This window comes from Helianthus annuus, chromosome 14 (genome assembly GCF_002127325.2).
Source record: "Helianthus annuus cultivar XRQ/B chromosome 14, HanXRQr2.0-SUNRISE, whole genome shotgun sequence".
NCBI lineage: Eukaryota > Viridiplantae > Streptophyta > Magnoliopsida > Asterales > Asteraceae > Helianthus > Helianthus annuus.
In genome coordinates, this window is record NC_035446.2 from 70,085,158 (window position 1) to 70,108,974 (window position 23,817).

Below are 23,817 nucleotides of genomic sequence, written 5' to 3' on the forward strand. Positions count from 1 at the left end.
ATAATAAATATAATTTAAGTTAAAATATTATTATTTTAACGAATAATTATATACTTGGAATAGTACAAGTACATCAAAGATGTAATACAAAGATACTAAGTCATAACAAACAAGACTAAAAGTCATGGCACGACCCAGCCGTCTAATAAACCATAACACGTGTGTAGGTTGTAGTACGGCATAAGGATACATACTTTGGGTATACAGGAGACAGGACGCAAATCTGTGAGTTCATGTCCCCCTTTTCTTTTAACTGTTTTAAGTTTTATAACTTCGGGGGTGAAATACATGTTACAAATTGTTTACAAACGTTTACATATGGTATGGTTAGCTAAGGAATGAACTGCTAGATCATGTGAGTGGTGGGTACAATGCTTAAGACCATTAATCCTTGTATAAGGACTGAGGGACATGAGTGATAGATCTATTTGGGTGTTGCGAGCCCCACCCTTGGGACCAGGATTTGGCCCACGAGGCTATGTCTTCTAGCCGGAGCCCGGTACCAAATCCGCAAGGTTTGAGCCTTCCTGCATCACGTCACACATATTAATGTATTAGCTACACGTTAATTGATTTGTTCGTAGACGCTTTCATACCGAATTACAAAGGCATACTTACAATGATTACAAATGTTTACAAGATTATTCGAACTCATACAGAATCACATGAACTCGCTCAACTTTTGTTGATGTTTTCAAAATTACATGTATTTCAGGAAACAGGATGGATCTTGGGCGCTGGTGTTGTTTTCAAGACATAAATTTCGAGTTTTGATGTCATCCACATTTGAAATGTAAACTTGAGGATTTTTGGTTGAAACTTAATGACTCATGGTTGTAATATTTTAAACTTATGAAATGGATGAACATCATGTTTTAATCATATAGTTGTTTATTATAATTGAATGCAATGATATGAACAAGTCACACATCATACGCTTCCGTAAAAGTCAGGGTGTGACATATAAGGTGTCTTTTTTTATATATCTAAGGAGCTCACCAGTATTTTTCGCTGTTAAAATGTTTTAAAACGCATTTAAGGTGATTTACTATGAAGAAAAAGGAAAATGCTATGAGGCACTCAAGCTTAAGTAAATGGCTATGTAACCTGAATAAAACGTGTTATGTAAATTAAGGGTTTATCCGTGTGAAAAAATTTTATGTAAATATGGTTTTTTCCCACAATTTATGAAATGAAAACTACGGTGTTTTAAAAACTCTAATATTTTTCCTGACATCCGGTCCTAATAAAAATTCCCTTTCAAATATTTTAAATAAACACCGGTACCACTTGACTGCTCACGGCTCCCGCCCAACGTAGGGTCGTGGGTTGTGACAATAAATATTTAAATACTTTTTTAATAATCTTAGTTTTAAATATTGTGATTACTGGGCTGGTTTCATTTTCTTAAATTGGTATAATTAGTTAGAGGTTGGATCTTGTACTCGAGACAACCTGTACCAAGCATATGCGATAAGAAGAGGAGGAGAAGTGTCATTGGCTTGAATGGTAATTTGGTAATTTCTCACTTAAACAACTTCCCTTTGATTTTCAAACAGCTATAACTTTTTCATACGTTAATATTAAAAAAAAAAAAGAAAACTACACGGTAGGAACGAACATTTCAATCTCTTTAATTCGAGCAGCCTATTGGTAGAGTTTTCTTAAAAAAATCACAAGATTTTAAATACCCATTAGTTCATTACGTGATTTTAAATACCCATCACAACATAAACCATTACATGATTACATATTTAGTATAAATCGATTACTTGATTACACAATCAATAATAAGAACTTGATTATGTGTTATTATAATTTATCCTTAATACATGATTAGAACTGAAATATGAGGTATTCCATATGAAATATTATGTAATACATGTTTTTTTACGTAATTACTTAATCACTCAGTGTGGTTTCACATAAATACTATAATGAAATCACGTAATCACGAAATGAGTATTCAGAAAATTACGTAACCAAGTTTGATTTATTGCATGAACTTTGATATTCTTATTATTTTAAGCCACAACTTTGTATCTGACATGTTTTAAAGCATAAAAAGTGTAAGTAAGTATAATTCGAGTATCGTGAACGTATGTATGAATAGTTATACGTATACCAAGTGTCGGTTTGCAAGTAAACACGTATTTAATTGATTAATTGCATGAATAACAAGTATATATAAAATGCGAGTTTCATTATGATTAAAGTCTCGAATTATATAGCTTGCAATGGAATACGAACGTGATATGAATACAAGTTTCCATAAATAGAAATATGATTAACCTTTCTAAATAAGGAAAGTACAAAATGCGAAACGTTACAAGTGTGGTTTCACATAAAATAGTATAATAAAATCACGTAATCACGAAATGGGTATTCAGAATCACGTAGTCACGTAATAATACATAATCAACTATTTTTACGTAATTACGTAATCATTTATTGTGACAACTCGTGTAAATTCCTGAACGTTTCATTTTACTGTGTAATTTCTTATACGTTAAACGAATTGAATTGGTGATTTATTTTATTAGGATGATTGTGTGCTTGGAAATGTGTAATGTGAATTATGTGAAATCGAAACCCAAAACTGAAATATTGGAATATGTTATTTTGTGAAACGAAGCATTGTAATATATTGCTTTGCGATACGAAACGGTTTAATTAGTTATTTCACGAAACTTGCGAAACCATCTTTTAGTAAATCCAACCCAAGCCCAAACCCCTCTCCCCTTGTGCCACCAACCGGCCCAAACCCCCACCCCATGCCCTGTTCGAAATATTGAGCCCAAGACCACACTTTCTTGTTCCTTGTAGCCCATTAGCCCAACCTCCTTGTGTTTTAATTATATGTAATTAACTTGGGAAATAAGAAATCAAAATCAAAACCCTAAATAACCCCCCTTGTGTGCGTCAACCAGGAGACCCCCCCTTCTGCGCAAACCTTAGCTCTTGTTCAGCAACTTCTTGATTCACCTCCTTTTTCCTCGTAATCCCTTCTCTTGCTCCAAGGTTAGTATTCTTGATTTGGATTGTGATTCATGGTGTGATTTTGTGGAAAACATGGCTGTGATTTTTAGTTGACATGCTAGGTTTTTGATGTTACATGATTTATTTCGTTTGAGTATGCGATTGGTTGAATTAATCGATGATATGTGTGCATAAATGATCATTGGCTGCGTTTGTTGATGAAAATCATGATGTTTATATCTAGGGTTTTGTGATTTTGATATGGTTAGATGGTAATTGATGGTTAGCCTGCTTTTGGTTGTTATTAGGAAGAGTTGGGATCATTTACACGCGTTTTGGTGTCGTTTAAATGTGAAACAGCATGCTGATTGACGAAAACAACCAACTTCAGTTGGCTGTAAACGGACCGTTATAATTCGAAAAATTGATTTTCTAAAGTCTAAATTATATTTTTTCGAAAAACGCTTCAAATGGCACTGGAATCATATTTTTGTGAGGTCGTTTGCTATTTTTAAAGGTCCGTTTTGTACAGCAGCAAAAGCTGCATTTTTTTCTATAGAAAATGTGTGTTATGTTTTTCATCATAACTTGAAATATTTAGAGTTAGGTCATGAAATTTGTACAGTAGATGGCCACCGGTGTCGTAATTCTCCAACCAGAATTTCATCAATCGGACTTACGATAAACTTTAATGAATTTTTCCGTGGACTGCACTCAGAAATTGACGAATCTGATTGCAGTCCGGTAAATGATTTTTATAAAATAATTGGTAACGAATTGAGTCCCAAGATTTTTGCACAATGATGCGTGGACCGTTTGGAACATTCTGTAAAATTTTGGGAATTTTTGGAACAAGTTAATTACTTTATTAAAATACCAGAAAACAGCCCAGTTTTGGATGTTAAAGCTGAAACAATATAAGTAGTGATTTGCGTTTCTAAATGTCGGTTATGTTATCTGATAATAATCCAACTTGTTATATGTCAATGAAAGTGTTATGTGAAGTATCGTGTGCTTGCTCTTAAGTAGTTATAGGTGGAATGTATATATGGGCGTGAACTGTCAAAGTGAGTGCATGTTATGTGGTAGATGCGTGTAGGAACTTTGTGCTCTATTTGAAACCACTAATGGACTAAATGGTAATCATACTAGGACGTGATTGACCAACCTTGAGTGTTAGCTATTTTTAAGAGTCCAACCGAGCAACCAAAGGTGAGTTCACACTTTTCTACAAAGCATGGGATTCCCGGTGGTTTGGGAATGGGTTAAGGAACAACAACTATCCCCCTTGGGTGGGATGCAACCTGCGTATTCTCCTTGGGTAGAATACGTACCTCGGTCCTCCTTGGGTAGGACAACCTTAAACTTACTAGAAAACAACTCTATCATGAAGTCCCTCATTTTTATATCGACTTAATCGTCGGGCCATTGGCGAACGGGTCATTAGTTAAATACCGCTATTAGGTCTGACAAGCCTCATACCGTGCCGTAGAGGACGGGAGTGGACTAATGTACTTGGGCACTTAGTCAATGATGATAGACATTGATGCAGGGCACTCAAACATGACTTAAGTCAGTAGTTGATATGGTAACGGGTCTAGTGGTTTACAACATGGGGTAGCCCCAACGGTATATGGTTATGGAAACATGGAACTGGATAACTTTTGGTTTTCGAAACAACTTAACAACTTATGGTTTTTGGAACAACATTAAAACCGACAACCAACTATGAACTCGCCAACATTTTTGTTGATACGTTACTATATGCTTTGCAGGTCGTTAGGTTATTTGCTGGAGCTTGCATTGGAGAAGGAGTCATTGTGGGACATGAACCGCTATGTGTTCATGAGAAACTTTATGAAACTTTAAACTTATATTTTGGTTTTGAACTTAATGCTTCCGCTGTTAACTTAGACTTTGCTAAATTGTTTGACACCAATTATATTGTTTGTGTTAGGTTTTATTTACTTACTTATGTTGTTCAATATGATTGGTGGCTTGATCCTGGTCAGTCACGCTCCCTGTAACACCCCAAAACGTTTACTAGATTCAAGTTATAAATAAATAAATGAATGATGTTTAGATTTAAAAAAATAAAAGAATTTGAGGGACTAAACATGTAATATGTCCAAACTACAATTAATAAAAACAAGATTTAATTAAAAACCCATACACAAAGTGTGTGGGTTCTGGTCGATCGAACAGGAAGAGGAGCAAGGGTGAAAACCCTAGCTTTACAAAATACACAAGAATTAATAGAAATTTTAAGGAAATCGAACGTATAATCAGAAATTACAAGCTCCTACACCTGTTCTTCGAAGTGGTAAGTTCAATTTTATGATTAGTGAGTTGTAGAAAAAGGGTTTCAACCCAATCTTGAGTATGTGGTATGATTTGTGTAAATTGGATGTTAGGGTTACTCCCTAGAGTAGAAATCATGCCTAGTTTTAGTTTAATTGAAAGAAAACTTTATAAACCCACTTGATGAAAAGTTAGCATGAAAGAAGGATCAAGTGGAAGTAAATATGTGTAATCTTGATATATGATCATGCTTGTAATACCCGAATGCTAGATAAATTGATGTAGAATAAAAGAATTGTAAGAACTAGATTGATTATGGATTACATATATGATAAACTAGTAAAGTCATGCTTTGAATGCTTGTACGTTAGTGTACACCGCATTTCTATATTTATGATGTTGTCATATGTATAATAAATTTTAATTGTATTGTGTTGTTATGTCAAAGTTGTTAGAATTGAATTCAATGGTCGTTGAAAGTAAAGGTAAAATCCGTCATAAACGGATTGTGAGGAATGATTAAAATACGAAAGTTAACGCATCATATCCGTTACTTTTAGTTGAACCGGGTATGGGAAGTTATGTATGTGATGGACGAAAGTCAACTCTATCCGTCTTTCTCGGATCGAAGTATGATGTAAGAATGTAATAACTATGATTGTTCATGATGAACAAATCGAATGAAGGAGATGTAATGATGCTAGTATCCGTTCCTAACGGGTATGTTAAGTAAAGTATGCTTAGCCTCTATTTGAGGCAAGCGTGTAAGGAACCGTTTAACGGTTAGCAAAGTAATTGAATGATGTTAATCCGAGAAAGAAACAAATGGGCTTATTACCTAGAATTGTTAGTGGTGAAATACTAACCTCTTTGTTATGTCAATTGTAGGTAAATCCTCAATTTAGGCGACTTGGCAAATTGGAGCGAGCATATGCACACTTTATGATCATCAAGCGCTTCCGCTATTACGTATTAATGTTTTGGGTCAAATGCTTGTTTTTGTATAACATTGTTAGTAGTTACACTTTTTAACACTTGGTGTATGGTTTTTAGTCATGTCTAGTCGAACGGGTCGTAAACTTGTTTGTTTGATGATGGTTAATACAGGGATACACTCGTCTTACGGACGGGTCATGCCCAAATTTTGTTGAATTAGCGCACAAATGTTATTAATATCTTTACGTTTAATTGCGAAAAGTTTGGACGCTTTTAAAAGTTTATGTTTGTAGTGTCCTTTGGTCGTCACTTTGTTAGAAGCAAAAGCGGGCCTTACATGTTTTGTATCAGAGCCGAGGTTTGAGGGATTCGAGCATGTGATGTGATGCTTGAACTCAAACTGACGGCTCATTTGAAAGTCTGCTCGCTCCAAGATCGCCATTGAGGGCAAATTTTAAATATTCGTTTAATATGAGTATGCACAGTGTGTTACGGTATAAGTTTTAAGATTAAGTATGCTAAGAAGTGATAAGGCGGGTAAAATGAGAAGTCCCTGGACCCATGTAGCTGAAAACGGACCCAGGAAATGGTCAGAACAACCAAAATAAGGTTCAGCAGCGTTTCAGCAGAGGAGAGGCCGTTGCCGACGGGCTGTAAGCCGTCGCCGACGCCCCCCATGCTTGCCGACGGCCTATCTGTCTGCCTATGGGGAAGGGTGGCCGATGCCGCTTTCCAGGGCCCGTCATCGACGGAACCCTGGGCGTCGCCGACGGGTCACGTAAAGGAAATCCGCTGATTTTTTTTGTTTTTCACATTTTGAGTTGCCGGGTTATCTGAAAGCCTATTTAATGACTACATAGGGTCCATATAAGGCCTAATAGATGTATGTAATCACAATTAGTGGTTACAATAAGAATGGATTCGTAAGAGTCGAAAGTGATGAACCTAATGACATGAGATGAGTTATGAAATTTAAAAGAGCAAAACAAATCAAAACGTAAGAATGCGAATTAAGTAAATGCAGACTAATGAACTATGAGATACCGAAAGTTTATGATTTGTATTAAATGAAAACATGACATTGTGTAGATGGCTGATGAAAGAAACGTTAATGATGATGATGATACGGCTCGTCAAGAAGCATTTAACAGTAAGGTCATGGAGGTGGCGGAAGGGGTTATGCAAGTTAATCTTCCATGATTAGCTCAAGAAGTAGAAAGTCGGGTGTTGGGAGTCGTGGATGCCATGATGACTAGCAAGATCGAAGAATTGAAAGAACTGATTGTGGGATCTAAAAGTAAAAGCAAAGAACGACGGTGCACGTATAAAGACTTCATGGCGTGCAATCCTGCAACGTATAATGGTAAAATTGACCCGATCGCATGCCAAAGATGGATTTCAAACATAGAAGCGGTATTTATACGAAGCCGATGTGATAAAGAGGACAAGGTAATGTTCGCTACTGGCCAACTCATTCTTCAGGCAAAAGATTGGTGGGATGCGCATAGCAAGGAAATAGGTGAGGATAGACTCCAAATGATGACTTGGCAAGAATTTAAGGAGCCCTTCATGAGATACCATTGTCCTCAGTCGCCTATTGATAAGATTCAGGAGGATTTCTTACGCCTCCGACAGAAAAACGAGTCAATAAATGAAATATCAAATACTTTCATGGATAAGATGAAGTTCTGTGGGGATTTTGTGAAGACCGAAAGAATAAAGATCAATCGCTTCTATGGCGAATTAAAGGCAGAGTTCAGGGAGTTCATCACTCCCTCGAAATGTGAAACCCTTGACGAGCTTATCAATTTAGCACGTGATAGAGAAATCGAGATTAAAAGGCAAGAAGAACGAGGTGAAAAGAGATCGAATGAGAAGGGGACAAGTTCAAGTCCGTCCAAGAAAGCAAAGTTTCAAGACCACGGAAAGAAGGATAAGTCAAGGGGTGGTATTTCTCCGTGCAAGACATGTGGGAAACTTCATACCAGGGAATGCCTTCTGGGTAAGAAGGGGTGCTATAAATGCAGTGAAGAAGGGCATACATCTTACAAGTGCCCTAACAACCCGAAGACATGTTTCAATTGCTTCCAGAAAGGACATGTTAAGTCAAAGTGTCCTAAACTCCAACAAGCATCAAAGAAGGAGGGAAAGAATGAAGAAAGCTCTAAGGCAAAAGGGAGGATGGTTCAAATTACATCCGAAGAAGCCAAGTCCCATCCGAATGTGGTTTCAGGTATCTTTCTATTAAACTCCATACCGGAACCACTATGTCATTTATTTCAAATGAAATCGTACAACATCCTTCATTTAAGATTGAACGAATGCCGATGCCTTTAGAAGTAGAAATAGCCGATAGTAAGATCTATATGTTACACGAGATTTGTAGAAATTGCAAATTCACTATAGAAGATGAAGAATTCGATATCGACCTCATACCTATGGTTTTGGGGGAATTTAAAATGGTAGTGGGAATGGATTGGATGGCACGACACCGTGTAGAGATTAAATGTGAAAATAAGATAATGTTTGTCCAATCTCCAAGTGGAAGGCAATTGAGTATTCAAGGGGAGAGAAACGTGGAAACAAAATTGTGCACTCTTCTTCAAGCTGTAAAATACGTACTTAATGGGAGTAGAGCATACCTAGCTTATGTAGTAGATGGTCAACAAACCCTCCCGAAGCTTGAAGATGTTGAGGTCGTGAATGAATTTCCGGATGTATTTCCGGAGGAATTGCCGGGACTCCCTCCCGAACGAGAAATAGAGCTTCGCATCGAATTGAATCCGGGTGTGAAGCTGCTTGCGAAGGCTCCCTATAGACTGGCTCCCAACGAGATGCGGGAGTTAATGACACAATTACAAGATCTGCTAGATAAGGGCTTTATACGCTCGAGTGTGTCGCCTTGGGGAGCGCCTGTCTTATTCGTTAAGAAGAAAGATGGGTCGATGCGCATGTGCATCGATTACAGAGAATTAAATAAGCTGACCATGAAGAACCGCTACCCTTTACCTAGAATTGACGATCTTTTTGATCAATTACAAGGGGCGAGTTGGTTCTCTAAGATTGACCTGCGTCCGGGGTATCATCAAGTCAGGGTACGAGGAGAAGACATTGCAAAGACCGCATTTAGAACCCGATATGGACATTACGAGTTCCTAGTTATGTCCTTTGGGTTAACGAACGCTCCAGCAGCGTTTATGGATCTTATGAACCGGGTGTGCTGACCTATGTTAGATAAATCCGTTATTGTATTCATAGACGATATCTTAGTATATTCGCGAAGTAAGGCTGAACATGCGAGGCATTTGCGTGAAGTACTTGAAATTCTCCGTAAAGAAAAACTTTATGCAAAATTCTCAAAGTGTGCCTTCTGGCTCAGAGAGGTGCAGTTTCTAGGTCATGTGATCAATTCGGAAGGTGTTTTGGTAGATCCGTCAAAGATTGATGCTATAATGAAATGGGTTTCTCCGAAAAATCCAACTGAAATAAGAAGTTTTCTAGGCCTCGCGGGGTACAACAGAAGGTTCATACAGGATTTCTCGAAGATGGCCTTACCTTTAACAAAACTAACGATAAAGAAAGAAAAGTTTGTGTGGGGTAAAGAACAGGAGGAAGCCTTTCGAATATTAAAGAAGAAACTGTCGAGTCCTCCGGTCCTGACATTACCAGATGGGACTGAAGATCTGGTCGTTTATTGATGTGCGTGTTAGTATGTATATGTTTTAGGTATATATTTTAAGCCCTTTTTACACTTTTTTTAGCCAAGTTTTAAATTTATAAAACACGATATTTACTAACACTAAACACGCATATGGGCAAGTGCACCCATCGTGGACGTAGTATAGTGTTGGTAAGATACCGAGGTCGTCCAAGGACACAAGAGCTTTTAGTACCGGTTTATCCTCAACGTCTAATCAAATCAAAAATGTTAGAAAAAGATTTTTAAACAAGAAAAATAAAACTAACTAAAATGCTGAAAATAAAAATAAAACAGATAGACAAGATGAATCACTTGGATCCGACTCGTATGTAGTGTAACCTTTGATTATTTTCGCACTTTTGCACTTGTTTAAGAGATTATCTTAGTTATTGTAGTAGGCCCCTCTTTTGAAGGCGACGTTACCCTCAACCCAGTAGTTTGAGTCAGCAAGGATACAATCCTAAAGGGTTGGATTATTGAAAGATAATTAATTAAGTTATTAATGCATAATGTGGTAGGCCCCTCTTTTGAAGGCGACGTTACCCTCAGCTAAGTAGTCTGAGTCAGCAGGGATACAGTCCTAAGTAGCTGGGTTAAAGTTTTAATAGTAGTTTAACTTATGAGGGGATCAAAGAGTTTGGAGCCCCGCCATCCAATACCGGTGGGTATTGAAGGAGGTCCTATACACTGAACAATGGCAAGACTCTTACCAAACCGTTCCCTTAACCCCCGACCAGGTAGCCAACATACCTCCATATAGACCGTGGAGATATGAATGGTGAAAATATTTTATTTTATATAGACAGTAAAATAATGCCAAGACACCACAGATAAACGATAAGGAAGAATCACCTTCAACATAAGAAACTAGTAATTAAAGTCATTAATACAAAACCAATTAAAAAGTGCAAAAGATTAAAAATAAAAAGTATTACACTAAACATTTGTCTTCACCAAGTGATGTAAGAGACTTAGGCAAACATGGCCTTTGATTGTCAAGAACTCTTACGATCAATCTTGGATCCCGAGACGACTCACACACTCTATGATGGACAATGGATGATGGTGGTGGATGATGTTGTTGTGATGGTGGTGGCTGGTGGATGAAGTGTGAGAGAGGTGGTGTGCCAAGGGATGAGTTGCAAGAGCTCCAAACACTCCTATTTATAGGCTGCACAGAAGCTCGGGCACGGCCCCGTGTCCATCTGACACTCTCTCTCTTCATTAATTGTAATTCGCAATTACAATAAATGAGCCTGCAGCAAGTTGACCACGCCCCCGTGTCCGCTGGGCACGGCCCCGTGGTGGGCAGTAGAAGCTTCTATAGGTTTGTTTTTTCTGCTGCTTCTTGGGCACGGCCCCGTGCTCGCTGAGCGCGGGGCGTGTTCAATCTTCTGTCTTCTCTGTTTTGCTTGGGAAGATGTTGTTGGGGGGTCGGGCTTGTCACTTTGTTCCTTTTCTTGTATTTATGTTAGATTTTGCTGTCTTTTTGCTTCTTTTGTTATTTTGAGCTCATTTAATCCTGAAAATACAAAAGGAAAACAAAAACACACTTTTTCCAACATTAGTACTAAAAAAGGGTTAGTTTTAAGCCATAATTGATGTAATTTATATGTTGCATTTTGTGCACATCAAATACCCCCACACTTGAATCTTTGCTTGTCCTCAAGCAAAACTCTTTATAATGTGGCTTTATTCACTCCCAAATGGAATGGGTAGAAGAGAAGGTTTTTGGGCTTGTCATAGAGTGTCGGGAATTCCAAGATTATTCAGGTTTTATTTTTATTTATTTACAATCCTATTCGTCATGATTTATTAAAAATGTTTCATAAGATAAATTACTTATTAGGGCATAACATGCCTTTTTTTAAAATTCTATTTATATACAAGTTCACATACCTCACGGGAAATCACTCAACACTCGGCCGAAGGTGTATTTTTAGTGAATCACTCGAGAGCGGCATGGAACTTACTCCTACCTTAAGCTTGCCAAGCAATCAATCCTCCTCCTTTTTAACTTTATACCTTTGTAATAATACACATGTGCACTACACAATTTTTTTATTTTTTTTGAAATTTTTTTTTATATATAAAAAAACCTGCGAAATTTGGTTTGCAAAAAAAAAATAAAATAAAAAAAAAATTTGTATGTTTTTTTTGGCTTTTTTTTAATTAGTTTTCGAGTTTTCACAATAACTAGTGGTTTTCATTTGAACCTTCCCCTATATATATATATATATATAGAGTAAGGTTAACATACAAAAAGCCTTATCATACATCACGTAGGAGACAATGGTAACCGTTGGATCAGGGGTATAATCACGCATGGGACCACATAATCACACATGGGACCACATAATCACGCATGGGACCACATAATCACGCATGAGACTATAATCACGCACGTTCTATGATAATAACGCACGTTATATTTTTTGTCATGTATGTTAATGTAGGTTAAGCCCTGATGTACATTATACTTTCTCTATATATATATATATATATATATATATATATATATATATATATATATATATATATATAGGGAGGGGCTCATGCGAGAACCACCCTTATTGTGAGAACCTTGAGAACCAATGTGAACACAACCTAAAATAGCTAAAAAACCTAAAAAAAACCTAAAAAAACCTAACCCCCACCCTCCCCCCCCCCCAAAAAACCTAAACCCCCCACCCCCCCCCCCCAAAAAAAAACCTAAACCCCCCCCAAGCTAAATGCTAAAAAAACCTAAAAAAACCTAACACCACCCCCCCCAAACCTAAACCCCCCTCCCCCACCCCCCAAAAACCTAAACCCCCCCCCCCATCCCCCCTCCCCCCAAGCTAAAATGCTAAAAACTAAACCCCCAAAAAACCTAAAAAAACCTAAAAAATCAAAAAAAAATCTAAAATTTTTTTTTGAATTTTTTAATATTTTTTATGTTAAAATCACTACTTTTAGAAGCCAAAAAAATTTTTTTTTTTTTTTTAAAAAAATTAAAAAAAAAATTTATTTTTTTTGGCTTCGAAAAGTAGCGATTTTTTTATAAAAAATATTAAAAAATTCAAAAAAAAAAATTTTTGTGTGATTTTTAGCTATTTTTAGGCATTTTTGGTGTGTTCACATTGGTTCTCGCGGTTCTCACAATAAGAGGTGGTTCTCGCATGATCTTCTCCCTATATATATATATATATATATATATATATATATATATATATATATAGGTAAAGGATCCTGTAAAAGTCCATCTTTTGTAAGAAGTGTAAGAAATAGTCTTGGAATGACAAGTGTCCCTCCTCTTAATTAATTTAAAAGGGTAGATTAGTAATTGTACATTTTTGTCATTTAATTGACTTACAATATAACTGAAAAAAAAAAACTGGCCATGAGAATTTTTAGGGATTGATTGTTTCATCATCATCTTCACGTCATCTTCTCCGATTTGAACACACATGCATCTCCGACCACCGTCACCAATTTCTTTCGTCTCCACAACTCATTCACCGTCATCGTCTTTCATCTTCGTCATCCTCATTTCTGATCGTGACTTGAATCATGGTCATGGTGTTTTAAAATATGGGAATGTTTTGTATTTTGATTGTCCAGATGTTAAAACACCATGGATGTAATCACAATACAATGTTTTCTGGATTCTAGATAAAACACCATGACTTGAATCATAGTCAATTTATCCAGTTATTTTAAAACACCACGTCATGAATCTGATTATACAATGTCTCCATATAAAACACCATGACTTGAATCATAGATGTTTTAAAACACCACACTATGAACAATGTCTACAGATAAAACACCATGACTTGAATCATAGTCATGGTGTTTTAAAATCTGGGGATATTTTTGTATTGATAAAACACCACGCCATGAACAATGTCTCCTGATAAAACACCATGACTTGAATCATAGATGTTTTAAAACACCACGCCATGAACAATGTCTCCAGATAAAACACCATGACTTGAATCATAGTCATGGTGTTTTAAAATCTGTGAACGTTTTCTATTGATAAAACACTACGCCATGAACAATGTCTCCAGATAAAACACCATGACTTGAATCATAAGCGTATAAAACACCACGACATGAACAATGTCTCCAGATAAAACACCATGACCTGAATCATAGTCAATTTATCCAGTTTTTTAAAACACCACGCCATGAATCTGATTATAGATCTATTTATGATAAAGTATGAAGAAATTCGTTGATTTTTTGGAGATTGATGACGGTTACCATATAATTCGCTGGTTACCATATAATTCGCTGATCTTTAGGAAGGTTGATGGGGGTTTTGAAACGGTTACCATATTTTGAAACGTTGGAAAAGTCACTATTACCCTTCAATTTTTACATAAGATCCTTCTAATTAAAACACAATTTACATTTTATACCCTATTGATCTCAACCATTAGATCAAATATCCAATGGTTTAAAACACTTCTTACCCTTCTTACATTTTAGACACTTTTTACCATATCCCTACCCTATATATATATATATATATATATATATATATATATATATTTGAAAGAGTCATTAGAAAACCGAATGTTGTTACTAAAATAAAGGGTTAAAAATAAAGAGGTTTAGGTGAGTAAAAGGGTTTTTGGGTTAAAAAATGAAAAGGTTTAGGCTCAAAGGGGTTAACTAGAGGGAATTTTGGGTAGGTGGTAAAAATAATGGTGTTGAAAGAAAAAGGGTTAGTCCTAATGCCTCCATCATTTACTTACTTGGGTTTAAGTTGGTAAGGACCGGGAATGTATTGTTGTGGCAAGTTCTAGAGTCGTACGAACCAAGCGGCTATTCACACAAGAAACGAAAAATGAGCATTTAGTCGTACGAACCAAGCGGCTATACACATTGTCCTCAATGTGTCCCAAAAATAAGTTTTTAGGTTGATTGAATATGTAAAATAGTGTTAAAAGCAAAATTTTATGTTACTGTTTCATACATGTATTTGGTAACTAAACTTGGTAACAAAACTTTGAACTCACCAGCGTCGTCTGACACACTTGTTTGCATGCTTATAGGTCGTTAGCTGTTTTGCATTGGAACTTACTGTCTGGAGTGGCTGGAAAGGTCATGGGTCGACTCTAAGAATTTATGCTATTGATTTCTTGATACTATAGCTAGTACATGCAATCATAATGATGAAATGGTCACATGCATCAAGCAATCTACTAATAAATTTCCAACATCAAATAAATCATGCCTTGGATTATATGTGTATATAAGAACAGCTACTTCAGAAACTTGAACGTAAATGCATGCAACTCGGGATCAGAAAATAGAATTCAGTGACGAGGTTTGGAGTGAGAGGTGTTTGGTTTTATAGATAAAATATGGAATATAAGCGAACCCTCCGTCTATATACACACTTCTTTAAAAATTAGCAATTACTTGAATGATAAAGATACAACAATCCGAATAAAGATACAAAACGTAATTAAAGAAAATTGGTTAATAGTTTCGTGAAGTCATGAAGGAAGTCATATAAAATTATTTTATTCCTTTTAAATTCTTTTCATCATTTCCTTTCGAATATAAATCCAAAACTGATTCCAAATACCAAATATATATATACATATATATATATATATACATATATATATAGGGTTAGGATCGTGTGAGAAGCACTAGGCTAATTGAGAAACTTGAGAAGCATTCTAGACCACACATTTTCTCTAAGCTTTTCGTAATATACACATATGTATAGTTTAAAATTGACTATATACATATGTGTATAATTCAAGATTTGACAATATACATATATGTATATAGTCAATTTTAACTATACATATGTGTATATTACGAAAAGCTTAGGAAAATGTGTGGTCCAAAATGCTTCTCAAGTTTCTCAAATAGGATGGACTTCTCTTAAGATCCCTACCTTATATATATATATATATATATATATATATATATATATATATATATATGTATATATATATATAATGTATATCATTTATATTAACCCTTAAGAATTTAAGTAACGTAATTATTATTTATTATTATACTTAATTTTGGTTATTTTAACTTTATTCACCATGATGATGACCTCCAAATACAAAAAAGATAATGTAGAAATGGTATAAATACAAATGTGTAGGTCATATCATATATATATATAATAAATAATAATTACGTTACTTAAATTCTTAAGGGTTAATATAAATGATATACATTATATATATATATATACATATATATATATATATATATATATATATATATATATATATATATATATATATATATATATATATATATATATATATATATATATATATATATGCTATACCTTAATATCATATATGTGTATGTTGAAAAACGGTAAAACAAGATAGATGAACAAATTTGATGATCTTTTATGTGCATAAATAAATATACTTATTATGTATGTAAAAAGATAATTAAAAAACACGAATAATTGATGAAGAAAAAATAATAATTTAGATTATTTATCTTTTGGTTTTCGTAATAATAGATACATGTGAGAGAATAATATTGTAAACAAGTCTTTTAGAAAATGCAGAGAAAAAGAGAATCGTTTGTTATTTTGCTAAACTGATTTAAGGATAAATTTCAACTATTAGAATTTAATATGTATGGAAAACAAAAAAAAATGAAATGAAAGTTAAAAGAGTTACGATACGTTTCATAAAAAAAATTAAAAAAATACTTTTCATGGGTAAAGATCAAATAGGAAGTTAATTTTCTCTAGGAAGGATAGGAAGCCATAGGATTATGACATGTGGCAAATTTTAAAATAAAGAGAAAGGGTATTTTAGTCAATCCAACTCTTTCTTCTTCCTTTTTCAAAACCCAGTAAATTCAAAAACCCATCATTTTCAAAATCCACCATCTTCAACTATTTCTTCACTTTATATCTCAATAATCACTACATTATACTGCGATTTTCATCACAAATCAATGATTCAGAACCCGATCAACGTGTTCTTCAGCTTTTTTTTTGAAGAAAACCCAGTTTAATTTCATAAAAAAATCTCGTTTTTTCCGGTGATTTTGGAGATAATCACTCGATTCGTTCGATTCGAGCGTTGATAAGTGTTTCTATCATTCAAATTCCGTCAATTGATGAAGAAATCGGCTTCGATCCATGTAAGAAATTCTTTAATTTCATTTTCATGATCTGGGTTTTTTATTTAGTCATTGCGTTTTACGATCTTTGCGGGGGTCCGGGGGCGGCAGCCCCCGGTAGCGGGGTCCCAGGGGCGGCAGCCCCTGGCGGGGTCCAAGGGGCAGAGCCCCTGGCTGGGGTTGAAACGCATCAGAAAAATTAAATTTCCATAAATTGGCTCATTTCGAAGACAGTAATTCGTAGACAATTCAGACAGTTCACAGTGACAGACAGTTTTATGTGTCCATTGCGTTTTAGAAATAAGACAGTTCACAGTGACAGACAGTTCACAGTGACAGACAGCTATTGCGTTTTAGAAAAAAACACATTTTTAAGTGTTTTTAGTCATTGTGTTTTAGGTAAAACACATTTTTTAGGTGTTTTCAGTCCATTGCGTTTTAGAATGAGTCATTTTTAAGTGTTTTCTGGCCATTGCGTTTTACATATAAGACATTTCTTTGTGTTTTTGGTGCATTGCGTTTTAGGTAAAACACTTTTTTATGTGTTTTCAGTCCATTGCGTTTTAGAAAACAGACATTTTAAGTGTATTCTGGCCATTGCGTTTTACAAATAAGTCATTTTTTTGTGTTTTTGGTGCATTGCGTTTTAGGTAAAACACATTTTTATGTGTTTTCTGGCCATTGCGTTTTACAAAAAAAGTCATTTCTTTGTGTTTTTTGTGCATTGCGTTTTAGAAAAATGTCATTTTTTAGGGTTTTTTTTTCATTGCGTTTTACGATACTGGGGTTTTTTCTATTGCGTTTTACGCAACTGGGTTTTAAATTTTTTTTTTCAAAATATAGCAATAGTATACTCGTTTTAAAGATAAAAAAACACTCGTTTTTTTGGTGCAATTTTTATAAAAAAATAATGTCGTATGAAAGAGTTATTAACGTTTAAAAAATGGGGGGAATTGGAGGAGAGAGAAACTATTGGCTTGGATTGACTAGATTGCCCCTGAAAAAAGTCACGCGCCTCTTTTTTTACTTTCAATTTCCCTGATTTAATCTTAGCCCTTGATTAAGTAAATGAATGGTCAAGATCACTTCCTAGCCTTCCTAGCCAAATAAACTTCCTATTATATCTCCACCCTACTTTTCATTAGGCATTTTAGTTTATTTTAGACCAACTGACAAAACGTACAAGATTTGAAAACATAAAATACAAATTCTATTAATTTTAAAGACAAATGGTTGTTATTGAAATTTGGTATAACATAAAAATATCTTTTATAATTTACTCATAATATTACATTTTTACTTTTCATACCTCCTTTCTAAAAATATCATTTTAAAACTTTTCAAATTCCATCCCTTTATAAATTCATTCCTCAAACTTTTTACACTAAGAACTCACAACCAATACTCTCTTAGTCTCTTTTCTTCTAAATTTACAAGCTCTAAATCTGCAACTTGCTTGGGTCGGGTCTTGTTGCTTCATGCCCGTATAGCCCCTCGTAGAGAATTAATAGGGAGATCACAATTCCAACCAACCCAATATTGTATATCGTCAAGGATAATGACTTAAACTTCATCACATTTTAATGGGTTTTTCCAACCCATTTGATAATAATCAATGGATTATCTAAAAATCTAAATTCTAGGTCTGATTGGCATGATTCCAATAATAAATCTTGAATAATAAAGCATATATTTTGATGAAAGGAGAAGGTTTTGTGAATGGTTTTTTTGGTGGTGTGATGTGTTGGATAAACTGAGTTGTTGAAGGTAGTAGGCATCAAGGGCGTAGCTTAAGAGGGGCCGGGAGGGGCGCCCGACCTCCCGAACTTTTCGCTCAGCAGTGTTATATATGTAGTTTTCGTATAAATTTTTTTGGATATATACGTTTTCGACCCCCCCCCCCCCCCGTTTCTATAGAAATTTTTGGGTATATACGTTTTCGACCCCCCGTTTTCACGGTCATGCTTCGCCACTGGTAGGCATACCCAAAAGTTAAATGTATGAATTAAATCTGAATCTGGTGTTTGATTGACATTTGGGTTTTGCGTTTGATGCATGATGTGCAGATTCACAGAGAATAAAATGTTTATTTTTTAAGATACTATGAGATGGAGTTTGAATTGTGAGAAATTGGAGGTAAAATTACGTTATTGTTTTTTCATTTGATCGCAATTCTTCAATTTCTTTTAGGTTATGGAATTTGGTCTTGGTGCAGAATTATCAGAGAAATTGGAGGAGTTGCAGAGTAGCTATAGATTGTCAACTAAAGGAAGCTTTAATGTTGATTTACAATGACTAATGAGGCATACACACCTTCACAACCGAAGCAATCTCACTTATGTCATCTCCAATATATTCTTTCCAGTCCCTTTGAACGAGATTTTTGTGCTTATAGTATAAGACCAAGATAGGTGTTGTTAAAAAGTTGTAAGAATAATCCAAATCCATACTAAAACAATAAGAGTGTTGGTTATATAATTTAATTATTTTTATTAAATTGTTAAAAAAAACTTAAAATAGATGTAATCGATAAAATGTTTTAAAATAAAAGGTTTAATTGTATTTAGAGTGAATTGCAAGTTTTGTCCTTTATCTTTAGGCCATTTTGCAAGTATTGTCCTTTATGTTTAAATTTGACGAGTTTTGTCCTTTATGTTTGAAAATCAAGCACGTTTTACCCTTTGGGCCTTAAAAATCAAGCACGTTTTGTCCTTTATTTTTAAAAATCAAGCACGTGCTTGATTTTTAAACAAAAAGGACAAAACTCGTCAAATTTAAACATAAAGGACAAAACTTGCAAAATGGCCTAAAGATAAAGGACAAAACTTGCAATTCATAATTCGTATATAGCAACACCCTAGTCAATAATGTTTTGAATAAAACCGGAGAACCTTATATATAGAAAATATGCCAGTTACTTATTAAGCGTATGTCCAAAAGGGTTTTGATGACATTTAAAGGGTTTTGATGAGATTTAAAGGGTTTTTTTTTATGAACATAACTAGGACACTTCAGTTCATATATAGAAATTGTAGCTAGCACACTTCAGTTCATATATAGAAACTAGGTTATAACCCGTGGTACCCACGGGTCGCTCTATTTTTAAGGATATTAATATTTTATTAATTTTATTACAATGGTCCATTTTATAAAACACATATCTCAAAATCATAATCAAACTTAGAAATTAGAAAAAGAAACAACCCTATCTTTTTTAAGACCATCATAATTCGTATTATATACCTGGGCCAGTGCATTCGCTTAAAACCCCATTCAAAAAATAACAGTTGCATATTGTCTCCCAATTACAATCCAACCCACATATATTTACATAAAAACATACAACAATATTGTTCTACTCTGAACAATCTCCATTCCACCCACATATATTTACTTAAAAACATACTACAACGTGTGCTCCACTGTCTTCTTTGAATCGCCATAAACCAGACACAAATTTGAGTCGTAAAAGATGTTTCATCTCGCAAGAGCATCCAGATTAGGCAATCTATCTAGTACCACACTACATCCAAGAATCACAACTTTTTTTTGGAACCCAATTATTCCAAAAATAAGCATAAGCCAGCGTGTCATACTTGTGTCACAATTTCTGTTTTTTATACACTTTACCAGGAACCCATTTGAATTCAGATCCCACACCCATGTATCATTTCCTTGATCGATCCACACCTCTTATATAATTCTCATCAATAAACCCAATTCATTTACTTCTATATCCATCCGAATCTGGTAGTCTTTTTCATAGCCAATCCCACCAAAATCCTTACGTACACTGTTTCACCCGATCTGAGACAAAGCAATGTTTGTTGCAAGACAAAGTTTCGGCATAGATCAAGCTCTTCGATTAAACCCCAATTCACAGTTAAAATTGCAAATATAACTAAACCCCGATTCACAGATAGAAAATTGCCATACGGTTGGGAAGCGCCTTTAAGACTTCACATATCTCACTAACAATGAACTCCCCTGAAAAATATATATATATATATATATATATATATATATGATTTAAATTCAAAGTTAAATTGAATGAAATCAAACTAATAAGACACTTTAGTTCCCCAAACTTCACATATAAAAAATTAAAGTTGCTGCTTGTACTAAACATTATGAATATACCTGAAAAAGCCTAAGTACAATATCCTTTAGTTGCAATTTTTACTTGTTCCTGGTCTTAACTTGCCACACCACCAACAGTAAGGTGGGGGTACAGAATAAGATCTCGGAGTCATAGAGTCAAACGAATGTCTGCCATAGCTGCAATAGAGGTTGCCACGCTCCACCATAATATGTCAAAAGAAGCTAAGCATTCAACAACATGTGCTTCAAACAACGGTAAGCTATAAATACATTATTATGTGCACCATACTATTATATATAATACATGAACTATCTTATATGATATGATACATATTAAAAAGATGCAAAAAAATGAAATAAAAGAAAAGGAAGCACCACTTTTAGTTAAATCAGAATACATTACGAACAACTACTTTTGAATATGATGCTTATTAATAATATCTCCAAAAGCCAAAACAAATCCAAACTAAAAAGCAAGTGCGTTTTTCCAATATTCAATATAATGTGATATACGTTTTTGACATCTTTATACATCGGTTTGATCTTTTTTAAGTATAACTACAGTTGATAAATAATATTACCAAAAGGACATATGAAATATTCGACCAAACAGGTCAATCAGATAGAAAGCAAAAGAAATATATGAAGGATATAAAAAATAAAAATAAAAAGTTGATTTAGAATGCTTTGATTTTATGAGTCTTTTCCTAGATTTTGCAACCAAAAAATAACACAGTAATACCTTACTTGAAGCAAAGTATTGAGACAATCATTACTATTGATAGCATAATCAGTTATCACATACTCGTACGCACTTTATGAAGGTATAATAATCAAGATGTAGTGAGATGAGACTAAACGACCCGTACACATTTTATAACGTCATAATAGCCAAGTATAAATTAAATGGGTTAAAACGACATGCACATAGTAACCTTTGTGTTGATAGAGAAAGTACACTTTCCGAATCACTATTTAGTCTTTCTTGCAAAGAAAAAGATTAAACTCGCAAAGTCAATCAATAATGCATACGACCTCCTAATTAGGGATGAGCAAATGTTACCCGGTACCGAATTTACGGAACCGGGTACATTTTCGGTACCGACTTTTGACATTTTCGGTACTGGTCCGGTACGGTACCGGTTCGGTACTGGTATTTACTGGTCCCTATAGTAGAGGTGGTAATTTGGACCCATTTAATTAGAATGAGTCGAGGACTCTAGGTCACCTAAAGTAATTGAATGCATGAAGCATCTTAAATCATATTATTAAAAAAATATATTCTTTAAAATACTTTAAACTTTGTAATCATATTATGCACGCTAAGCACTATAAGAAATTATGAACTTTCTTTAGAAAAGAGGTGCTTCATACAAACTTGAACTTAACCACCCATTGATTAAGTAAATAAACTTATATAGGCATAGTCACAATCAAAATTTGATGGCAAAGAACCACGAGCTTGGTAGCCAAAAAAGTGGTAGATGGCATTAAATTTCTTCCCCTTGTATGTTCCTTCTTTCTTTTAACACAACAAAAGATATTAGCATGATATATCTATACAAGTTTTCACAAGAATAGTTTCCATGACAGCTTTGGAATCGACATCTAGCCCGTCAAACTGAAGGGGGCCGGGGTTTCTGTAGACATCATCCAGCAAGAATCTTGTTGCATTTTGTCTAAGCAGCCTGCACCAATCACCACCATTAATAAACCATATTTTCGATTGTTCCCTCAATATAAAAGCCTTATAGAACAAAATAAAAAAAATTCACTTACTCGTATACTTTGCCTCTCAAATCTACAATAGCAGGATGAACAAAAGGTTTCCCAAGTGTTGTAGCCCCTGACCCTGACCCGCGACCATAATGCTTGACGGTCATCATAGCCTAGAATGTCTAGTCAAAAGTATGAATATCACTAATCCACATTATTCGACAAAAATAAAAGACAATGAAACAGAATAAAGAGTGCCCCTTATAATCCCGCAAGGGAATTATAGATGCATACCGGTTGTTTCCGCAGCTTTATTTCCAGCCTCGGGAGCCGAACCACGAGTCTCTGTTGATTGGTCCCCCGACATGCGTGAAAGCCATGCAAATTTATCATCTTGCAAAACAAATGTACCCTAAAATAATACAAATAAGCCACTTCATCAATCCCCTACTATGTATTATAAATTGTTGTACTATATGCGGTGTGAAAACTTAAACTTGTTACTTGCCCTATGATTAGTCTTTAAATTGTCTATCTGCTTCTTGAAGAGTAAAGACCAGAAATCTTTACAGATGAACTTGATTGCCTCCAGGTCGTTCCATGGTATACCTAATTAAGATTTGAACACAGTAACAACGATTATGAAAGTTTTTAACAAAGTAATGTACTTAAATCGCTCAGCTTAAATTTGAGAGTTCAATTTCGTGAAGCGATTATGGTAAGCAGGTCATAAGCTACTTGTTAATTGCAGTAACCATTTCATTGAACCATTATCAAAAAACTGATTAAAGGAAAATAAAACCAAAGTGAGATCATATCTTATCTGTTGTATTCACCAGCTAGTTTTGAAATTTGATCAACACACATTCAGAATATAAGAACAAAATTGTCAAAAAATAATATAGCTTCGATTCAAACTGTTGGTTTTAAAAAAATGCGCATAATGCGCGCATCACATTATGCGG

The 23,817-nt window shown here is 34.7% G+C and overlaps 1 protein-coding gene across 1 annotated transcript; it reads right to left on the reverse strand.

The window, feature by feature from the left end:
• Nucleotides 1-22,536: 22,536 nt before the first annotated feature.
• LOC110902564 (pyrophosphate--fructose 6-phosphate 1-phosphotransferase subunit alpha-like) lies at nucleotides 22,537-23,123 on the reverse strand. Its single transcript, XM_022149125.2, has 2 exons — nucleotides 22,916-23,123; nucleotides 22,537-22,824 (listed from the first exon to the last, which is right to left on the reverse strand). Exons 1-2 carry the CDS (start codon nucleotides 23,020-23,022, stop codon nucleotides 22,680-22,682), a joined length of 252 nt encoding a protein of 83 aa, XP_022004817.1. The 5' UTR covers nucleotides 23,023-23,123; the 3' UTR covers nucleotides 22,537-22,679.
• Between the last annotated feature and the right edge of the window lie 694 nt (nucleotides 23,124-23,817).

Coding starts and splice junctions, on each gene's coding strand:
- LOC110902564 (XM_022149125.2), bottom strand. CDS start 23,022: ATGATGACCGTCAAGCATTATGGTCGCGGGTCAGGGTCAGGGGCTACA. Junction 22,825..22,915: donor TTGAGAGGCAAAGTATACGA/GTAAGTGAATTT, acceptor TGATTGGTGCAG/GCTGCTTAGACAAAATGCAA.